This window comes from Aspergillus vadensis (genome assembly GCF_003184925.1).
Source record: "Aspergillus vadensis CBS 113365 unplaced genomic scaffold BO88scaffold_23, whole genome shotgun sequence".
Taxonomy (NCBI): Eukaryota; Fungi; Ascomycota; class Eurotiomycetes; order Eurotiales; family Aspergillaceae; genus Aspergillus; species Aspergillus vadensis.
In genome coordinates this window covers 387,741-406,121 of record NW_020292061.1, presented here as the reverse complement: position 1 = coordinate 406,121, position 18,381 = coordinate 387,741, and the positions used below count along the sequence as shown (strand labels likewise).

Genomic DNA, 18,381 nt, shown 5'->3' with positions numbered 1-18,381 from the left:
GATGATGGCCTCTTGATGGCGGCGCCATCCCTTTGGATCATTAGGAATGGCTTTTGTATTTCCCTTCATATAGGACTGGGTTGAGCCATCCTTGTGGCCGACAAACTACTGATGAAATGATGATGAAATGCTCATAGACCATAGAGTCTATAACTTATTCTTAGAAAGCTCATTTGTGGTAACTCTAGATAAGTCGTACATATGTGGGTGTTGATTGTGCACTGTTCATTCCTCGCTTATTTACGATAGTTGTGCGCAAATGCTTATATTGCTGTCACAGTTATCTGAATAGCGATGTGAGCTAGACTCCACCATCTGCATTTAAGGAGAAAACTCTGATTCTTTCTACTCGCGACGTGGCTCCCACAATGTCGTGCCGCTTGTCCTCATTTTATGAGATGGACAATTGTTGAATGGTCTCATGCCAATGAAGCACACTTGATATTCTTCTTCCTCGCCATTGAACCTATCTAAGAAAGAAAGAGAACAAACAGTAAGTGACACACAGTAACAGTTAACGTCAGGGAATATTCCTCCACAATTTCTGCACATGGAGCGGTTGTTGTTGAGTTGGTTGATTGATGTGCCATAAAAAAATCATTTGCCGGTACAGCGGCGGCAAGGAAAAAAAAGATGGTCCCAGAGGGGCTCGAACCCTCGACTTTGACGTTATTAGCGTCACGCTCTAACCAACTGAGCTATGGGACCCAGTTGATATATGTCGGGGTTTTCTATAGCCTTAAGAAGAAACACAATTTTCACGCACTTTGAGATTTGTCTACCCTGTACTCCCCACCACCATGGCGACACCATAGTAACAATGCCGCGATTATGATCTTTCTTTTATATCAGATGAATCCCACAAATGAATTGTGTGGTAAATTTATGTAGGTTCAACAGTAACATACGTGAAATTGGTTCGTCATTATGAGTGTTTATCGAATCATGATCTTCGGATATATATTTTGATGCAGCCCTTCTAGCAGTTCGACAAATCAAATTAACAGACCAACATTATCATCATCGCCCTCATCGCAGACACGAATCGGATGTCCCCCGTCAATACGCCAAAGACAATTACTATTAACACATAATATTCCCAAATAAATCTCAAACGTTGACATTCTACGATGTGGTCGCTGCCTATCCAGAATGATACCACCCGGACTTCGTGTTTCACGATCAACAGCAGACGTTTCGAGCCAACACTAACAATGAGACACGACCAGGATGCCTAGACATAAACACACAAACTCATCGAGTCAGTCTCAAGGTTCTAAGCTGGCAAGGCGACATTAGTTGTTCCATCAATCAACACCCGAACACCGACGATCCCTCAGGACCATGGCCCTTCGCTTAAGCCATCCCTATAGACTCGAGGCATGTCACCACGTGTGACACCCCTCGCCATCGGGACCCCAAATGATTCATCCCCTGCTTTAGAATTAACAAAAGTATAATAAATAAATCATATTACGGACACTATCGCGGAGTAAATTGGTCTTCATCTCCACCACGATGGTTCCTGGCACATGGCAGGCCACGCGACTCCATAGGTGGATCCGGGCATCCTGCCGCAACATGTCGGAAAGCTTTGCTCCACGTGGGCATTAGCAACGAACGATATACGTCGTATGGTGCGTAAATATAGCATGGCTGCAGGTGCCCCATGGTGTTGTATGCATTTTTGGGTGTTTTGACGTATGTATGTTTGGTATGTTTGGGATACCGGTATGTAATGGGTTACACATGGTATGTATGTATGTAACGTATTACGGTTCAACCATATCCGTAGTACTACCCACCCAGGCAGGCTAAACGCCGAAGGATCCGACCTGCAGATGCAGGGAGCTGAAGCTGCACCAGGATGATCTTATCAGGAAGAGCTAGTGAGGCTTCTGTCTACAGGGAAGCGGCGAAACACCGGCCGAGTACCGAATGTAACAACAGGATGGCCCATGCTGACAGTGGCCCAGAGTCATTGTGCAGCAGAATTCCTACCTTCGTTTCTGACACTGCACTATTTTGTCACCTGTCGTCCATCATACGACTAAAAATCAATCATCCTATCAAACAAACACTGCCACCATTATCATCCTCAAGGCACAATGGATACATCGACCCTTCTCAACTCGATAACCTGGCAAAACACCCTCCTCTTCGCAGGAGGGGCTTACATCCTCCTGAACCTGAAAGGCCTTCCTTTCGTCTGGCATGTTCGTTTCCCTTACTCTTACCTCACTTCAGGCATCTCTTAGCCCAATTGCCGAACCAACACACCTCCCCTTACTAAACGAAGAATCAAATACAGATCCGCCTCTTCAACTGCCTAAAAGAACACATCATCCTTAACCGCGCCCGTAAAGTGGACATAACCACTCATGGCCCCCAATCCCTCTTCTACCCAGTCATTACGACATCCTCCACCCCGCTCCTGGAGATTGACTACAATATGCACAAGTCCAACGCCACCTATTTCACCGACCTAGACATCAACCGTGTGCACTTGATCTCTAGTTTATTCAAGAACCAGCTTGCGCTAGGCTTCTCGGGTGGGGAATTAAACATTGCCCTCGGTTCCACGGCATGTGTCTTCAAGAGGGAGATAAAGCCCTATCAGAGATATGAGATCCATACGAGGGTACTGAGCTGGGATGAGAAATGGGTGTATCTCGTTAGTCATTTCGTCAAGACCGGCGGGAAGAAAGACAAAGGGGAGGTGGTGTTCGGAGGCAGTACAACGGGTGTGAAAGATGAGAAAAGTATCTTAGCCTCTGCTGTCACCAGATATGTTTTCAAGAAGGGGAGGATATCGGTTAGTCCGGAGACGGTGCTCTCGCGGGCTGGCTTGTTGCCAGAGAAGGGGGTTAAGATGAAGGATGGATTTTGGTCATGGGAGAGGGTTGAGGAGGAGAGGAAGAAAGGATTGGATGTGGCAAGGTCGTTTCTTGCGTTGAATGGGTTGCATGCGATGTTCAGGGGAGATGGGAGGGCGATTGGGGTGTTTTGAGGTGTGGTCCGAGTGACTCATAGACATGACTAACTTGGTGTTGGTGAAAGGGAGCATTGAGTTTAGAAAACTCAGATGGGATGTTTTAGAGCTTGCGAGATAGAGATATAGACAACTCAGTGAAAATTGAGTATATGCAAGTCGTGATCAATGGTCCAATATGCCCTGCGCTGTTCAATTCACTACATTCGCATTGTTGCGCGGACTGAGAGATATGTCTCGTAACGTGGCGGCATTTGTTCTAATATAATATGGCTAATCTTACTAACAGACCGCACATTGCAAAAGGAATAGGATAAACAAAACGATATGGTCAAAGAGTCAAGTATACTATTGAGCATTCTGGTATCAACAACGCCAAAATCATATATAAGCTAAAATACAACTATGCAACGACAATCCCCGATGACGGAGCGACCTTTTCCAACCCGCGCTCAGCATCTGTATACTCTTGCCACTAGGAACGACCAAGTTAGGATTTGGAAACTTAGATAACAAAGGCAATTGACTCACCTCTGCCAACACCTTCGCAATAATCGGCGACTTCGTCAACCGGAACACCTGCCGGAAGTATTCCTCGCTGACTTCAAATGGCCGCGCCGTCAGGTTCGGGATGTACTTGCCTACCAGGCGGTCCGCAACCAACGTATCTTTGTCAATATACTTGTAGAGACATGCACGGAAGGCTGTAATGCCTGGGCTAAGGAAGGATGAGTGGAAGGGCACGTCGATTCCTCGGAGCGGCACGGTGGCTACGCCACGCTCGAGTTGAATGGGTTGGGGCTTGGCTTTGGCGGCGCTGGCGCATTGATGGAGTGTATCGAGTATGCTGGCGCGGATATCATCGACGGGTTGTGTGCCCTGGAGGATAGCCTGGAAACTAGATTGATGGCGCTTGATTTCGCCGATCAAGGAGGAGAGGGTGTCGAGGGCTCGAAGCTTGAATGTATTAGCAGGGTTTTTATACGCAGCCCAAGTTATTGACTTACATCACCCGCGCAGACGTATTGAGAATTAATGACGTTGTAATTTACGATTTCAAGCAGCCAGCCGGTTTCGCTGGCAATCAGCGACACCAGGTACCGCAGGCGGTCTTCGTTGAATGCTAGAAAGAGAGTCAGTAAACAGTCACGGAAAGCGGCAATGGGACATACACTTCGATAGTCGACTGGGGTCGACGGCGCACATGGAAAAGTTTGACCTTCCTTGCTCGTCGCGTTCGACTGCCATCTGCATTGTCAGACCGCGGTAGAAAACCACAGATACCAAACTCTCAATAGGCATAATTTCGGCAATGGCTGCCAAGGCGGAGTATTCCCCCAGAGAGTGGCCAGCAAAGCTGCAGTGATCTGCCAACAGCCCCTTATCTTTCATGTCTTCAATGATAGCCTTCTCCATGAGGGTGAGTGCTGGCTGGGTAAATTGGGTCGAAGATAGAAGGCCAGTGCTGGATCGGAAGGTGTGTGACTTGGTATCCTCTGTGATGTCCTTGAAAATCTTCTCCGATGTTGTGCGCCCATCTGCATGGATCATCTCACAGCGAAGGGCCATGTAATTGTCGCGGATCGCTCGTCCGCGAGCACCACCGAAGTGGACCTTGAGTTCTTTAGGATCGTTCCGGACAATGTCGGTGATACGGAAGCCTAGACAGGTTAGAAATGTACTCCTGTGGATGGAAACATACTAACCGAAATTCTCAAGGAAATGCTTGTCGGCTAGATCCCACACCTTCCGCGCTGCAGGGCTTGCGGCATAAAGTTCCATGCCCATTCCCTTTTCTTGGCTGCCCTGGCCAGTAAAGAGGAAAGCAGTGCTGGGCTGCTCAACTTCAGCTTCCGCTATAATCAGCTTGTCTCCAGTACCAGCACGTCGGGCCTCTGCATGAACCAGCTTTCGTCCGTTTACCATGCCAATGTGTTGCAGGACCAGCTCCACATCGTCCTCCGGAAGAACCATTCCAACAAAGTTGCAGTGATAGCGCCTAAAGCCACCAGGATTGCCTGGGACTACTAGCTGCTCAAGCAAGCTACGAACCCTTGCGCTCATGTGCATGCCGTGGGTGATTGTGTCCGGAAGCTCTGCATAGGCGGCGAAGGCCTTGGACACATGGATCGGGTTATAGTCACCGGAGACAACAGCATAGTCTTCATTAGATGAGGGAGACTTGAAATGGATCTCACCGCCGCCAAGAGTGATTGGTGACTGGAATAAAACTGGCTGCTCGACCACACTTCCATAGCGCTTGAGATAATCCATGATGGGATTGCTGGTGGAGACGCCCACGGTGTAATCAATGTAAGCCACCTCGAGGATATCACCTGCTGGAGACCGACCGTAGACGTGACCGAGACATCTCTGTTGGTGGTAGACCGACTTACTTTGGAATTTGGCGTGTGTCTCCAGATCGAATGTGAGCTTATATCCCCGGAGGTCCAAATCTCTACTCATGGGCACAAACCATGGCTTGGAGTGAAGGACAACCACATCCTTGACACTTGTTAGCTGGAGCTCAACCTTGGGTTCTTTTATATGTTGAAACCCAGTGTCATAGTCGTCATACACTCCGCGGTACATGAAGCGGCTAACGACCTCAACTATATCCACATCATCTCTGGTGATGACGGATGAAATCTCCACAACCTTGCCTGAGTCTTCATTCAGAATGGCACGAATATGTGCTCTTGACGAAAGAACATCACCATCCCGGATGGGTTCTGAGCTTCCTAGCTTGCGAAATTGGTTGGATAGGTGGACTAGTTTCATGAGGTTACCGCTGATACTGTTGGTGAACAGCGGCTTCATGACCGATTTCCAGGCAACAACGATCGCGTAGTCCATGGGGGCATCCATTCTCTGCTGACTCCTCAAGTGAGATCCCGATGTGGATGTAGTGCCGATGCACTGACTGAATTCTCTGATATCATCCGCTGTTACCGTCACAACATCACCGTGGAATCCATCATTTTGTGAGAGATCACCAGCGGAACTCAGCGGCTCACCGAACCACAGTCTATGATAGAAATCCTTCACTCGCTCAATTTTTTCAGAGAGAATCTCTCGAATAGGCGCAAATGGGAACTCAGGATGGTAGCTAAATAGCAGCTCGAGCCCTGCCGGTGCTCCAGTGACAGTGCGACTCTCGAACAGCGTGGCCATGATGATGTTCTCGCTAACAACACGCACCTCAACAACCAAAGTCTGCAGAGTATCCGCTGTTCGCTCGAAAAGCCGAACGACCGACTGTTCGGTAGATGTGCACTCCTCTACTTCAACGTAAGTGTTGTTCCGAGGAGCAAAAAGTCGTCTAATAGGGTTGTCACATAAATTGTGACCTTGAACGATAGATTTCTGCGAGAAAAGAGCGTGTCTCCAGCCCTTCTGCGTACCAGCCAGTCGTTGCATCCAGTTCTCAACTGAAGGCAGCTCATTATCAAAAACAGTAGGGTCGAATGTTCTGGTCAGTGATATTTCACTCGGCACTTCACTCATGCCTCCTTCGGTCAGAGGTGTCTGAGGTTGCTCGTTGTCATATCCCAGTGCCGTAAGGGACTTGACCCACTGAGAGTGGATGCCATCCAACAGATGTTTGATCGGCTCGTTTGGTATCGTGGTGTGCTTGGCGGCGACAGGCCCATGTAAAATGCAGGTCCTGCCAACATCCTGGCCCGGCACTGCCTGAACGTCTTCCGACTGCCATAGTGAGTCTTTCTTGAACCACACCTCAAAATCCTCATCGAGAACAGGAATGAATGGAACTGGCTTCTGGCCGCGGCGTCGACAGAGGTGAATAAACATCTGAGTGCTTGGTGCATCCATCAGCTCGGATGTCTGTCTAGCATAACTGACCAAGAACCGCTCTATGGCGGTATAGGGCTCATCAATCTGGTTAACTGTCCGCCAAAAACGAGACCCGGAATTACTGTGTATCTCGCCAACAATATCCTCGAGCCATTGAAGAAAGTCGAATGTCAACTGCTGCAGGCTGTGATGTAGCCAGCGAGCCTGATGCTTGATGTAAAGTAGGTCCACCATTCGCCACACAACTGCAGACAGTGTCATTTCGTTCAATTCGCAGGGCTTACCATCTGCATCCTGTCCAAACCACACTTTCTGGAAATCCTTATTGAGGCCGTCGATGATGTACGTCTTGTTCTCCTGTAAGAAGGCAACTCTTGCTTTCTTGTCTGCAATGCTGAACACAGTTCGGTCCATTTCAGCCCAGAAGAGTACTCCCCGGGTGGCGATCTTGTGAATTGGCTCACCCATTTCAGACCGGACGGTAATGATTCCTCCTGTAGATCGTGCGTAGGTCTGGTCCCAGACTGCATCGTCCGCACCAGGGATATCAACAATCAAATGCTTGGCTTCAGGGCTGGTGTGAGCCTCCTTGACTGTCATCACTCTACTACCGAGTAGGATCCCGTCGAATGGCATGAGGGATGGTGCATTGAACGCTTTGCTCCACTCTCCAGTCAAATAAGGCAGGGTATCGTCGGCTCCACCAAAGCCGCTACCGGCGACTAGGATGATGTTCTTGCACGCTCTGATGCGACCATACATCTCCAAAATGGGGGCGTGAAAATCCTCATAGGAATGATGTCCACCTCCTCTGCCACCAGTCCACTGAAGTATGATTGGGAAGGACTTGTTCTCGCGGGCAATGTCAACAACCTGCTGGATTGCCTCCACCGACCCGGGCTTAAAGGCAATGTGCTTTAGGCCAAGTGTCTGGACATACTCATTTGCCACGTCGATAGAGGGGACACCCGCTCCAATGGTAATCCCATCAATCGGGACGCCCTTGGCACGGAGCTCTTGTAGCAAGGGAATCTGCCAGCGGACGGAATTGGGGCTCGCATAAATGATATTGCATGTCACTCCCCGCCCTGGAATTCCATTTTGCACGATCTTGTTGATGGCTTCCTCCATGGCATCCTTGCTGTAGTATCCCCCTCCAGCAAGCTCGATATGGTAGCCAGCGTTCATGGTAGCAGAGACAAAGTCCCATGGTACAGTAGTCGGCGTCATACCAGCAACCATGACAGGGGGAAGCCCCAGCAACTCGCTGAACTTGGTCTGAACAATGACCTTACCCGTTGCGTCTCTCGCCAGGCGCGGCCTGTATGCCTCCGCCCAATCATCAGCATAAACGATGGGGTAGTCGGAGTCACGATTGAAGAGTTCTGCCTTGTTTCCGTACTCCTCGCTATGCTTCATGGAACTACCGAGTATCAAACGCACACCCTGGCCTGCCTTATTATGCATGGTGACAGCCCCCACACCGGCGCTGCCGCCCGGACCGAAGTCGATGATATGAGTAGCATCCGGAAGAGAGGTCGCTTTCTCCCAGTATACTGGTTCATGTGCAATCATGCCCACGATATCACCGATGAGGTTTCTGTCTTTGTGAATGCGCATGTCGTGACCATCGGTTGTAGCGTAAAGCGGAATGCGCAGCTGGTTACCTGTGATGTTGATATCCGCAAGATCCTTCATAACCAAAGGAACGACCTCACCCAGATACATGCTATGGAATGGTGCGGTTATGGGTAGGAAGCGATGCTCGATCTTAGGTTTCCGCTTGCTAGCCGGGATCTGTGCCTCGCGACTGGTTTTTGATGATTTCAAGCCACGTAGGTGCCGGCTCAGCCCATACAGACTAAGAGGCGGCCCGGTCACAATGAGATTTTGTGGACCGTTGAAGAGGGAAATAGCAACACGGGATCGTTCCGGAAGGTAGCTGTTGACTGTGTCGATGATCTTCTGTAGCTGACCCCGTCGGAGGTTTCGTACCCTGAGCATGGGACCAGGTGTCCCTTCCCCGTTGTCTTCTGTATCCCGTCTAATTGGTTCGGGGATGAACTGGGGAGGGAAAATTTCGTGGCTGCGACAGGAGATAAAGAAGAGAATACGGAGGGCTTCCAGAGAGTGTCGGTAGAAGTCTTCCCACGTGTCGGAGATAGAAGTCACAAGGGCTATGACAATTCCCTGTGAATGACCTGACACGCCAGACAGATAGCCATGCATCTCTCGCGGCGAGAGTCCCATTGTTTGGCAAGCCACGATGAAGTGACACATTTGGAGGAGACCAATCAGGGGCATGCTGACGGGGGCAGAAAGAAGATACGCCGACTCTGGCTCAGAGTCGGGGCTCTCCAGCCAGTCCATGAGCGAGAAGCCATGTTGGAAGTGAGATCTGAATGCAGGTGCCCCAGCGAGGTCTTCTAACAATCTGGCTCCGGAGAAGACACAACGACGGAGGATGTCGGTATACGTCGCGTATGTGTCTTTAAGGTCCTCAAAATATTTTTCATCATTTCCTTGGCCTCCAAATAATGCATATATACGTGACGGTCCATTTGTAGCGGACTCGAGGAGAAGGGAAGGTTGACGTCTAGGCTTGCGACTGAGTGTTCCGTATGCGGCGAAGTATGCTTTGATTATGGGGGTTTTATGTAGAATGTCAAGCTGGTACAGAGCGGAGTGGATGTCATTTCCACCAAGGAAGTCTTGCTCAAAGGTTTCTAAAAGAGCCTCGAGCAACTGCAGTACTGCCGCGGCGTCGTCATAATGTGTGTCGTCGCCAGACCGGGTAATGCAGAAGTTGATAAATTCGGCGACGAGTCCTTCTTTGTTCGAGAGGTCGTTCTTTGGAGAAGATGAAATCAGATCCGACGTGAAGTCCTTCCATAGTTGATTTGCCAACGGTAGCTGTAATGGAGGTAGGGGAATCTTCATATCAACAGATCCATATGCAGCGATCAACGACCGTTTTTCGCCGGCGACAGAGGACGGCCGAGAGATCTCGGGAGTGAGGCCCGCGAATTCCGAGCCCAAACTCGACAACGGAGTCTTGACAGTCATTATGATGAAACAAAGGGAGAGAGTATTCGACTGTACTCCAGAAATTGGGAGTCAAAACAGTTGCCCTTGAAGTGATATATCACACCACTCACTGTAGCACGGGGAGATAAGCCCGGCAATGGGGTCATCTCACGATAAGGAAGGGGGGCAGATCGGATGTCTCGGTCCGGAGAAGCAATGGTGGGCGACCCAGAAACAAGGGTGAAGCATAAAGATAATTCGCAGCGTAAAAGTGCCTGATTCAGGATCCGACGCGGCGGAGCTGAACAGGAGGCTGTATACGTGTGGTGACGGTGATCTTGACGTTTTTTACAGGATCGTACTGTTCGTAAAACAGTAATACTATCGTCACAAGTATTACGTACGCATACATATCGAAACCAAACCGCGCTAAACATGCCTTACTAGTTGTCTCAAGTGTATGAGCTGAAATGTCAAATATAGTGGAACCGGGCAAAGCATGGGCACATCCCTCCGGGGTGATCCCAGCCTATCATCAGGGGAGGATCGCTGCTCGTAATTCGGGAACTGAATCCCTTGCGGGAGATCCTTCAATTGTGGCTGCAGCCGACTCTCCTCGGATCCTTTTCAGATGGAATTATCGGTCCTCGATGTCATCCGTGAGACCGATTGCGAGACCAAGATTGATACCGATACCGATACTTGATGCAGGCAATTATCCTCGAACATTCCAGCCCCAACGCTAGTCGGCTTCGAAACGTGGCACGCACGTGTCTTAGCTGCTGCAATATAGTGGCTAGCTTCTACTCGTGAGACTCTATCTTCGTGCCTATGGTGCCATAGGGGCTGGGGCGCTTATTTGTTGATCGTCGCTGATAAGGAGGTCAAGCAACCTATTGGTTGATGCGAATATTGTAGTATATCCGGGGGGATTCATTTTAACTCCAACTCCAAGGTGCACTTTCTTAGCAGGAGTCCTGAGGTAGTCAGCAGCTTGATTATTCACCAACCTCACCAACCTCAGGCATGAGTGAGTTGTGCCTCCAAACCCCATTTGTTGGTTCTGGCCCATGCGGAAAGCTAATGCCACCAGTTCTGGACAGAATCATAAGTGGCCAAGTTGCCTCAATGTCAGGTGACAGCAGCACGCCCTATGACGCCGAACCCCATGAGGACTACCAACTTGCTATCAACGATGGTATCGTAGGAGCAATCAATAAATATTAGTTGCAAGTTAGTCAATGAAAGCACTGCGGCTTGAGCAGAGCATTGAACAAGCCGCCTGCCTCGTTCTCGTCTGGACTACGCTCTCTGATACACTCCTGCCAAGTCCAAGGAATATAAATTGCCGCTTCACTATTCGATGAATGTATTATAATGTATATAGAAACATGGCTGGACCTCGTTTTCTTCATCAAAAAAATCAAAAAGAAACACTATGCGACAACAGAGCGAATAGTCTTGGCCACACCCTCCGGGTTCTCCAGCGGAATCAAATGTTTCACGCCCTCCAAAACCTCAAACTGCACCTCAAAGCCCCTCTGAGTCAGCGCCCCAACGACCTCCTTCTCGACTCGATCTTTGTTCTCAACAACATCCTCCGCTCCAGCCAGTACACTAACCCTAACCTTCCTCCCTACCAGCCTAGTAGAGACTTCATCCAAAGCAGATGTAATATCCTCCTGCATACCATGTAGAATCCACCCGTCCCGAGCAAGAGTACTTCCCGCCAGACTATCCCTAATGACCATGTTCATATCATCACTCGAAATATTCTGCACACTAGATAGAACATTCTCGACCGTCCACCGAACGGAAGCTTCGTTATCATATGCTTTGCGTTGTTGCTCGCTCATCTCAGCGGGCATGATCAGTGGTGTTGGGGGTGCCGGGGCGACGAGTACGAGGCCCTTAACGAGGGATAACAGGCTGTCGGAAAGCTTCGAAAAAGTGGATAGGGTGACCTTTGCTCCCATGGAGTGACCAATTAAGATCACGCCGTTGTTGATGAGGGAGGTGGTGCTTTGGAGGTAGGATAGCACAGAGGCAACGTCTGATGCCATGGGCGTAACAGAGTAATGTTTTGAGCTATCTGCGGGTCCTGTGGATTGACCCCAGCCGCGGAGGTCAATGGCGACTGTGTTGTATGTGCTGCTGAGGGTGTGTGGGGATGTTGGTGAGATTTGCTTGTACCATGTTTTGTTGGAGCCACCCCAGTAGTGGAGGAAGAGGAGGAGGGGCGTAGATGAAGAGGAAGGTTGAGTTTTGGTGATGGTGAAGTGAATCTTGGTATCCGGGCCGGTACTGAGATCGTGAGACTCCATGGTAACTGATGCTTCGATGCGTTCAAGACAAGATTGAATCGATTTGATAAGTTAGAGATAGAAATTAGTGCAGAAGAAGCAAATATACTCCGAATATGAAGAGAAAGCTTCCTTTTATGCCCAACCGTTGGGCGACGTGGCATGATAAGCCGGCATGGTTAATCCGGAAGTATTTGGAATTATGAAGGAATTAATTCCGTTTAGTGAGTCATTGCTCTATAAGCCGAGTATAATTGCGAAAAGCATCCAGCAGACAAAGAAATGCAACAAAGAAAGTCCAATAGACAATTATCGGTATAATGCCGGTGCTGTAAGCCACTCAACGGCAGTAGATGCACCGACGCCAAACATCACTGAACACATCCAGCCACGGTCTATAAGCACAACGCCTGGAAACAATACCATAGGAGCCCCATCCAAGGAAAAGAAAAGCGCGTAGATACGAAATGTTTATATCTTGAGCCATGATTTTTCAGGGTCCATGTCTGTGTTGGTGGAGGTAGTGGTGCCTCTCCCGTAGAGTTGCCTGAACAGGCCATTCTCGGCAAGCAAGTCTTTCGGAGCGCCACACTCGACAATACGCCCACTCTCAATGACAACTACTTTGTGGAAATCAAGAATAGTATGGAGTCGATGCACAACTGCAATAACAGTGCATCCTGCGAATGCTGTCCGGATGAGACGCTGCATGAGAGCGTCAGTCTCGGGGTCGACGCTGTCCGGCAGAATATTAGCGATCATCGACCTAAGCCGCAGCCAATTACTTGTCTTGAGATACGATAGTAAACTTACCTACTAGTCGCTTCGTCCAATACAACGACTTTGCTCTTCCTCAACATAGCAGCAGCTAAGCGCAAAAGCTGCTTCTGCCCCTGCGAGAAGCTGTCTTCCTGCACCTGGCCGTCCAAGCCGCCAAGTTGCGTCGACACGATGTCCCACAGTTTGACCTCTTTTAGCACATTGGTAATATTCTCTTCGAATTCCTTTCCAAGTGGATCTATGTTCTGCCGTACAGTGCCGGGAAGGATGGTCACTGCCTGGGATATGCATGAGAGAGATGATCGGATGTCCTGGCAAGAGATAGAGCTAAGGTCTAGTCCGTCGATTGCGATCTGGCCATTGTCGGGCTCGAGAAGGCGGAAGAGGAGTTGAACTAATGAGCTCTTGCCACTTCACGACCTCAGTATTCCATAAGTCTGCAAAGGGACAAAGCTAACGTACCTGCCACTAGGACCGCAAATAGCGACCATCTCACCAGCTGAGATTGACAGTGTCACGTCATTGATAATTGGTTCGCTATCGGGCCTATGTACCAGTCAGTACTTATACGTAACAATGTGAGTGGAAATTACCTATGAGAAGCAGTAACATTGAAGAACTTAATGTCACCCCTCTCCGGCCAGCGCGCCGGAACTTCAATATAACCATCCGGTCGATCCTCAGGCTGCACATCATCCTGAAACTGTCTGACACGCGAAACTGCTCCGATTGATGTCTCTAGGACAGTCCAGTTCGAAATAAGCTGCTTCAGACTTTCGCTCACATTAATGATATTCAGCAGGCCCAGTCCCGCTGAACCAGCTCCAATAGACCCAGGAGCGCCGACTGCAATGCCAACAATCAGCGTCGCCATTCCTGCCACGACCATGTCCAGGACGAGGGTGAGCCATCTTTGAATGACGAAGAGCAGGTAATACGGCCGTTGCGATGCATCTGTTAAACCGCAGATATTCTCGAGAAAGTTAGTTTGCCAGCCGAACGCACGTATGGTTACCAGCCCGTTCACGGTCTCCATGAAATTGGAGTAAAGAGGGGATTTAGCTTCTAGCTCCATAAACCGTAGCTGGCGCGAGGTTCTGAGGTAGAACTTTTGGAGAAAGTAGAAGACTGCCAGGCATAGCGGGATGATGGCTGCAAGGTATTTTCCAGTAATGAAAACTATTAACAGCTGCGCTATTGCAGACATGAGGGCTTCCTACGGGTTAGGAAAGCTCATTGGTACAATACCAGGGAAGTATTGAACGTACCAACGCTCGTCTCGACAAGGGCAAGTGGTAACTCCATATCCACCAGTTGCATGTCTTGACTGAACCTATTGCGCCTGTGAGCTTCATACTAAAGTATAGCGATGGCTATCTTACTTGTTTGTAGTAACCCCGGAATCTGTTGTATGGAAAAAAGATATCGGAGCGCTGCAGAAGTTAGTAAGGTGACCTGGGAACAATGATAGACTTACTTTAACACAGTGCGAAGGAGGATCTTGTGCAACTTCCTCGAAGCTCGAGGAATCATATTGCTCATCATATGCGTGCTTCAGGTTAGCCATTGCATGTTCCAGAGACAAAGGGTAGACTTATCAGCATCCCAAAAATAACGACAGCTCTGCCATAACTGCTAGAAACGCATACACGCCCAAATACATCCCAAGGTCCTTATATGGGTGCTTTTCGTTTGCAGCAGCCCACCACTGGACCCATACACCTGCGAATGTGAGCTTTAATCAGATAAAGCGGATTACAGCACCTACTCGGAAATGCCAAACTGAATGTGAAGATCGCGACCGCGATAAAGAATACCACAGAGTTGAGTATTCCAACCATTTCAAGATAGTACTTATAGATCGTCACATCGCCTGTCCGACGGCTAGCATCAGATGTCTCAAGCTGTGCGGCAAGCTCATGTGGTACATCAGGGTTGGACTGCCTCACAATCCAGCTTAGTCTTGCATCGCTCAATATGGGCTCTGGGAGGAAGTCTCCTCCGCTAGGGCCGGGGAGGCTGGAAACAATTGAATCCTCCTTTTCTGAGAAACGGACTTTGCTATCGAGCGTGATGGTGTAGTCTGCGGAGGAGGTAAGGCGAGCTTTGAGATCAAGGTTAGTTTCTAACATTCTCCGAATGTCTGAATAGATTACTTACTAGAATGGGTTGCAAGGATGGTGGTCAGATTGTGTTTCCGACAAAAGCCACCTTGACCGAACAGCCGAGCTATCACTAGCTTCTCTGTGTCCGCATCGAACCCACTAAATATATCATCGAGGAGCAACAAGGGCTGTCGTGAATAAAGCGCCCTAGCAAGTGCCTGTCAAGGTAGTTATTAGTGTCTCGTAATTTGGAGCTCCAGATACTTAAGTAACCTACAACACGATGCTTCTGGCCACCGCTCAATGACAAACCTTTACTTCCCACAACCGTCTGAACACCCAACGGCATCGACCTCAGATCTTGTCTCAAACCAGAAGCCTGCGTAACCTCCCGAAACCATCGCGGCTCATAAGTCGCAGGGCCAAGAATATTACTGAGAATAGTTCCGTTCTGCAGCCACGGATCTTGACTACAGAATGCGGCAGACGAATAGCGACACCTCATGTACCCCTTTGTCACGGCTGTCTCGCCCCTCAGGCCTGCTAACAAAGTCGACTTCCCACAGCCAGTTGGACCCGTGATGATCGTAAGCGTAGACGGTCGGATCTTGAAAGTCATTCGTTTCACAACCGGTTCGCGAGTAGATACCCATCCTACGCTCCAGTTTAACGCCTCGACTGCGTTCTCCATTTCTGTATTCTTCATTTCCATGTCTCGGAGGTTGTCCATCTCTGGGAAGAGGGTCTGTTCGGAAGTAAAGGAGCTGAGGAAGCCGACTTCTTTTGTGTTCTCAGTCATCAGGAACACGCGCACGCGCTCGATGGATCCGACGGCCGAGATTAGATTAGGTACAGATTGCAGTAGCATTGACATTGGGTTCTGAAGGACCGAAAACAGAGACAGAGTTGTAAATGCCCTTGCGGTGGTTAGCTCCGGGCCGTTGTCAGATCGCGATAAGGCGATGAATATGCCAAACCCGACAGCGGGGGATATGACTGAAGTCCCAAACGCTAGTATAGGTTAGTAAGGAACGAATCAAGTAGGCATGAAGCAGTGTACTAACACAAGCTGACAGCGTATATGAGAAAGGATCGGAAGCGATTAGCGTATCCTATCTCCTGAACTCGCAAATTTTGTACAAAATCCATGAACCAAGGGGTCAGTCCTTCCAACTTCAAGCTCTTCATAGAGTTGATCATGTATGTTGTAACATCGATCCTCTTCTGTATGCCTTCTACCCATGTTGCTTGCCGCCGCCCGACAGCTGGTGCCATGGTTGCAGCAGTAGCTCCACACACTAGCAGAATGTTAATATCCAGTCCTAGCTTGTCTGCTCCGGTGGAAAAACTTACCGACTGCAATAAGAATTGGACTCAGTCCTCCATAGTTTAGCTCGCGATATAGCAACCACAGAGCCAGAGCTATTTCAATGATATTTCCCCATGCCTCATGCATGTAGCGCATACCAAAGGCTATCTTTTCAATGTCAGCGCTCATCAACGTTACCGGTGCATATTCTTCGGCCGTTCTCGGATCCATGGAGAGCGTCTTCTCATAAATCAGCGGCACAAGGCAACCCCTCATGAGGACGATAGTACGGTAGGTGATATGCTGGTAACATGCTTCGGAAATCTGAAGCAGTATTAGCATTTCGCAAAGCACCAAGCATCTGACCAAACGCACCCCTAAACCGACGTATACAATGATATATGCACCAAGCAGCCCATATCCATCCTTGCGATTGTGTTTCTCCGACACAGTTTGCAGGTATTTAACAACCGCATCGATAAGAAACGGCTGGGTGAAGGTGAAAGCCGTGAAGCACAGTCGAGGAATAACGGCAGTGAGAAGAAGCAGCTTGTGCTCCCACACCATAATCCAGAGAAGTCCATTTTTCTTGCCTTTTCTTGCCGGGCTTGCTGCTCATACTTAGCTATAGCTAAAAAGAAAGAAAGGGGGACAAGCCTACCATTCTGCCACACCTTGGAGAAGCTCTTCGAACAAACTTCAGACTGCAAGGAGCGGTTAAGGGTGAAGAGATCATCCGCTTGTAGATCTTTCTTGGAGCCTAGGAGCAACAACGGATTCACCCACCAAAACATGCGACGGTTGACCCACCCGACCTTCTCTTCGGGACTGTATGACTGTTCCAACGAACCAAGTGCCCGAGGCCAGGCCTCCTGCACGAGTAAGACTAACTTCCATATTACTGAAATAGTTGTTAATTTGAATATGTGACCACGATACCCCAAACCCCATAACGTGCGTAGTCGGACAGCATCGAACGCGATAGTGAAAAGAAGGTAGATCTCGATGAGAAGGGGCGGTTTCACAGAGCGCGTGTGTTCAAAATGCGATACGACACCGAGCACAATAGCAGTGACCAGAGTGAGCGCCGCAGCTGGGATAGTCGTGCGTGTCACAGGTTCATAGCTCGATGTCCACGATACTAGAATAGCCGTTTGGATGGCAGCGAACCACCCGTAGCTGATCTGCGACAAAGTTAACGATGCGACGACGACTTCGGTGCATTAGAACAAGATATTCGACGTACGAGTTTAGCCATATAAGCGCCATCTCTACTTCCATCTCTTGGTGCCTTTCTGTACAGGTAGACCACTCTAGGGAAAAGGCAAAGGAGTAAAAGTCCGATCGGGCCGATCGTCATTATAGACTCCTCGAACAGCAGAGTAAAGTCGTAGCCGGCATAACACTCCCGAGCCTGAGGCCCGAAAGCATCTTGAGAGGCGATGGTGCAGTTCATTGCAACTTCGCCTATCTCGAAGCGTAGTGGAAGGAGGCGCGGATCTGTGCCATCTGGAGTAAAGCGATACAGTTCGCACTTTAGACCTTAGACTAACAAGACTCACTCCTCTGGCGTTCGTTAAGTCGCACCGCCTAAGTTGATAGCACTGCTTGAGGTGCCCGAATACTGGTCGAAATCCTCAGATGGATTACCAGCAGAGAGCTGTTGTCTGCCTACTCCCGACATTGTCAGGGTAATGCGCCAGACTGAGTGCCTGTATCTCCAAGAGGGGCATAATCATAGGCGCAGGTGACCGTGGAGACGCTGTCCAGGCGTGGGTGGTGCTCATTGGCGGGTGCGTAAATATAACCACGCCATTGGAGCAGGTCGGATCCTGCGGCGGCGCCAAAACTGCCATGTTTTGGACCCCACACGATCGTCGCTGGCGCGATGAGCGAAGCCTTGGACCATGCAGGAAGGATCCTTGCTATCCATGTGGCCGGTGGGTCCTTGACAGTCCTCCCCGATCACGGTATCATGACGGCCGTAATTACCGTGACAGTGTTAGATACCCAATACGTGACGGTTTGGTATCAGAGCTTGTATCGAGA

General features: G+C 49.4%; 4 protein-coding genes and 1 non-coding gene across 5 annotated transcripts; 1 reads left to right on the top strand and 4 right to left on the bottom strand.

The window, feature by feature from the left end:
• Window positions 1-634: 634 nt before the first annotated feature.
• On the bottom strand, window positions 635-708 carry BO88DRAFT_t217. Its single transcript has one exon. It is a non-coding gene; the product is annotated as a tRNA-Ile (tRNA).
• Window positions 709-2,108: 1,400 nt separating this feature from the next.
• BO88DRAFT_456694 (acyl-CoA thioesterase) lies at window positions 2,109-3,010 on the top strand (the record flags this gene model as incomplete). The annotated part of the gene is made up of 2 exons (XM_025710937.1): window positions 2,109-2,216; window positions 2,312-3,010. The coding sequence occupies 2 exons, from the start codon at window positions 2,109-2,111 to the stop codon at window positions 3,008-3,010; spliced, it is 807 nt and encodes a 268-aa protein (XP_025559732.1).
• Window positions 3,011-3,395: 385 nt separating this feature from the next.
• On the bottom strand, window positions 3,396-9,874 carry BO88DRAFT_470251 (malonyl CoA-acyl carrier protein transacylase; the record flags this gene model as incomplete). The annotated part of the gene is made up of 5 exons (XM_025711658.1): window positions 3,396-3,467; window positions 3,524-3,949; window positions 4,000-4,115; window positions 4,165-4,653; window positions 4,699-9,874. The coding sequence occupies 5 exons, from the start codon at window positions 9,872-9,874 to the stop codon at window positions 3,396-3,398; spliced, it is 6,279 nt and encodes a 2,092-aa protein (XP_025559731.1).
• Window positions 9,875-11,160: 1,286 nt separating this feature from the next.
• BO88DRAFT_407239 (alpha/beta fold hydrolase) lies at window positions 11,161-12,233 on the bottom strand. Its single transcript, XM_025707372.1, has one exon. It carries the CDS (start codon window positions 12,157-12,159, stop codon window positions 11,272-11,274), a length of 888 nt encoding a protein of 295 aa, XP_025559730.1. The 5' UTR covers window positions 12,160-12,233; the 3' UTR covers window positions 11,161-11,271.
• A 148-nt stretch (window positions 12,234-12,381) lies between these two features.
• Window positions 12,382-17,803, bottom strand: BO88DRAFT_470235 (P-loop containing nucleoside triphosphate hydrolase protein). The gene is made up of 15 exons (XM_025711657.1): window positions 17,579-17,803; window positions 16,994-17,516; window positions 16,708-16,943; window positions 16,377-16,656; window positions 16,088-16,321; window positions 15,301-16,034; window positions 15,079-15,241; window positions 14,687-15,022; window positions 14,568-14,640; window positions 14,301-14,351; window positions 14,187-14,251; window positions 13,512-14,130; window positions 13,381-13,464; window positions 12,952-13,329; window positions 12,382-12,874 (listed from the first exon to the last, which is right to left on the bottom strand). The coding sequence occupies exons 1-15, from the start codon at window positions 17,786-17,788 to the stop codon at window positions 12,610-12,612; spliced, it is 4,251 nt and encodes a 1,416-aa protein (XP_025559729.1). The 5' UTR covers window positions 17,789-17,803; the 3' UTR covers window positions 12,382-12,609.
• Window positions 17,804-18,381: the final 578 nt, after the last annotated feature.

Excerpts from the sequence above, each read along its gene's own strand:
- BO88DRAFT_407239 (XM_025707372.1), bottom strand. The coding sequence starts at position 12,159 with ATGGAGTCTCACGATCTCAGTACCGGCCCGGATACCAAGATTCACTTC.
- BO88DRAFT_470235 (XM_025711657.1), bottom strand. The coding sequence starts at position 17,788 with ATGAACTGCACCATCGCCTCTCAAGATGCTTTCGGGCCTCAGGCTCGG. Across the intron at positions 17,517-17,578 it reads GCGCTTATATGGCTAAACTC|ATCAGCTACGGGTGGTTCGC; the intron begins GTACGTCGAATA and ends ACTTTGTCGCAG. Across the intron at positions 15,242-15,300 it reads GTGGCCAGAAGCATCGTGTT|GCACTTGCTAGGGCGCTTTA; the intron begins GTAGGTTACTTA and ends CTACCTTGACAG.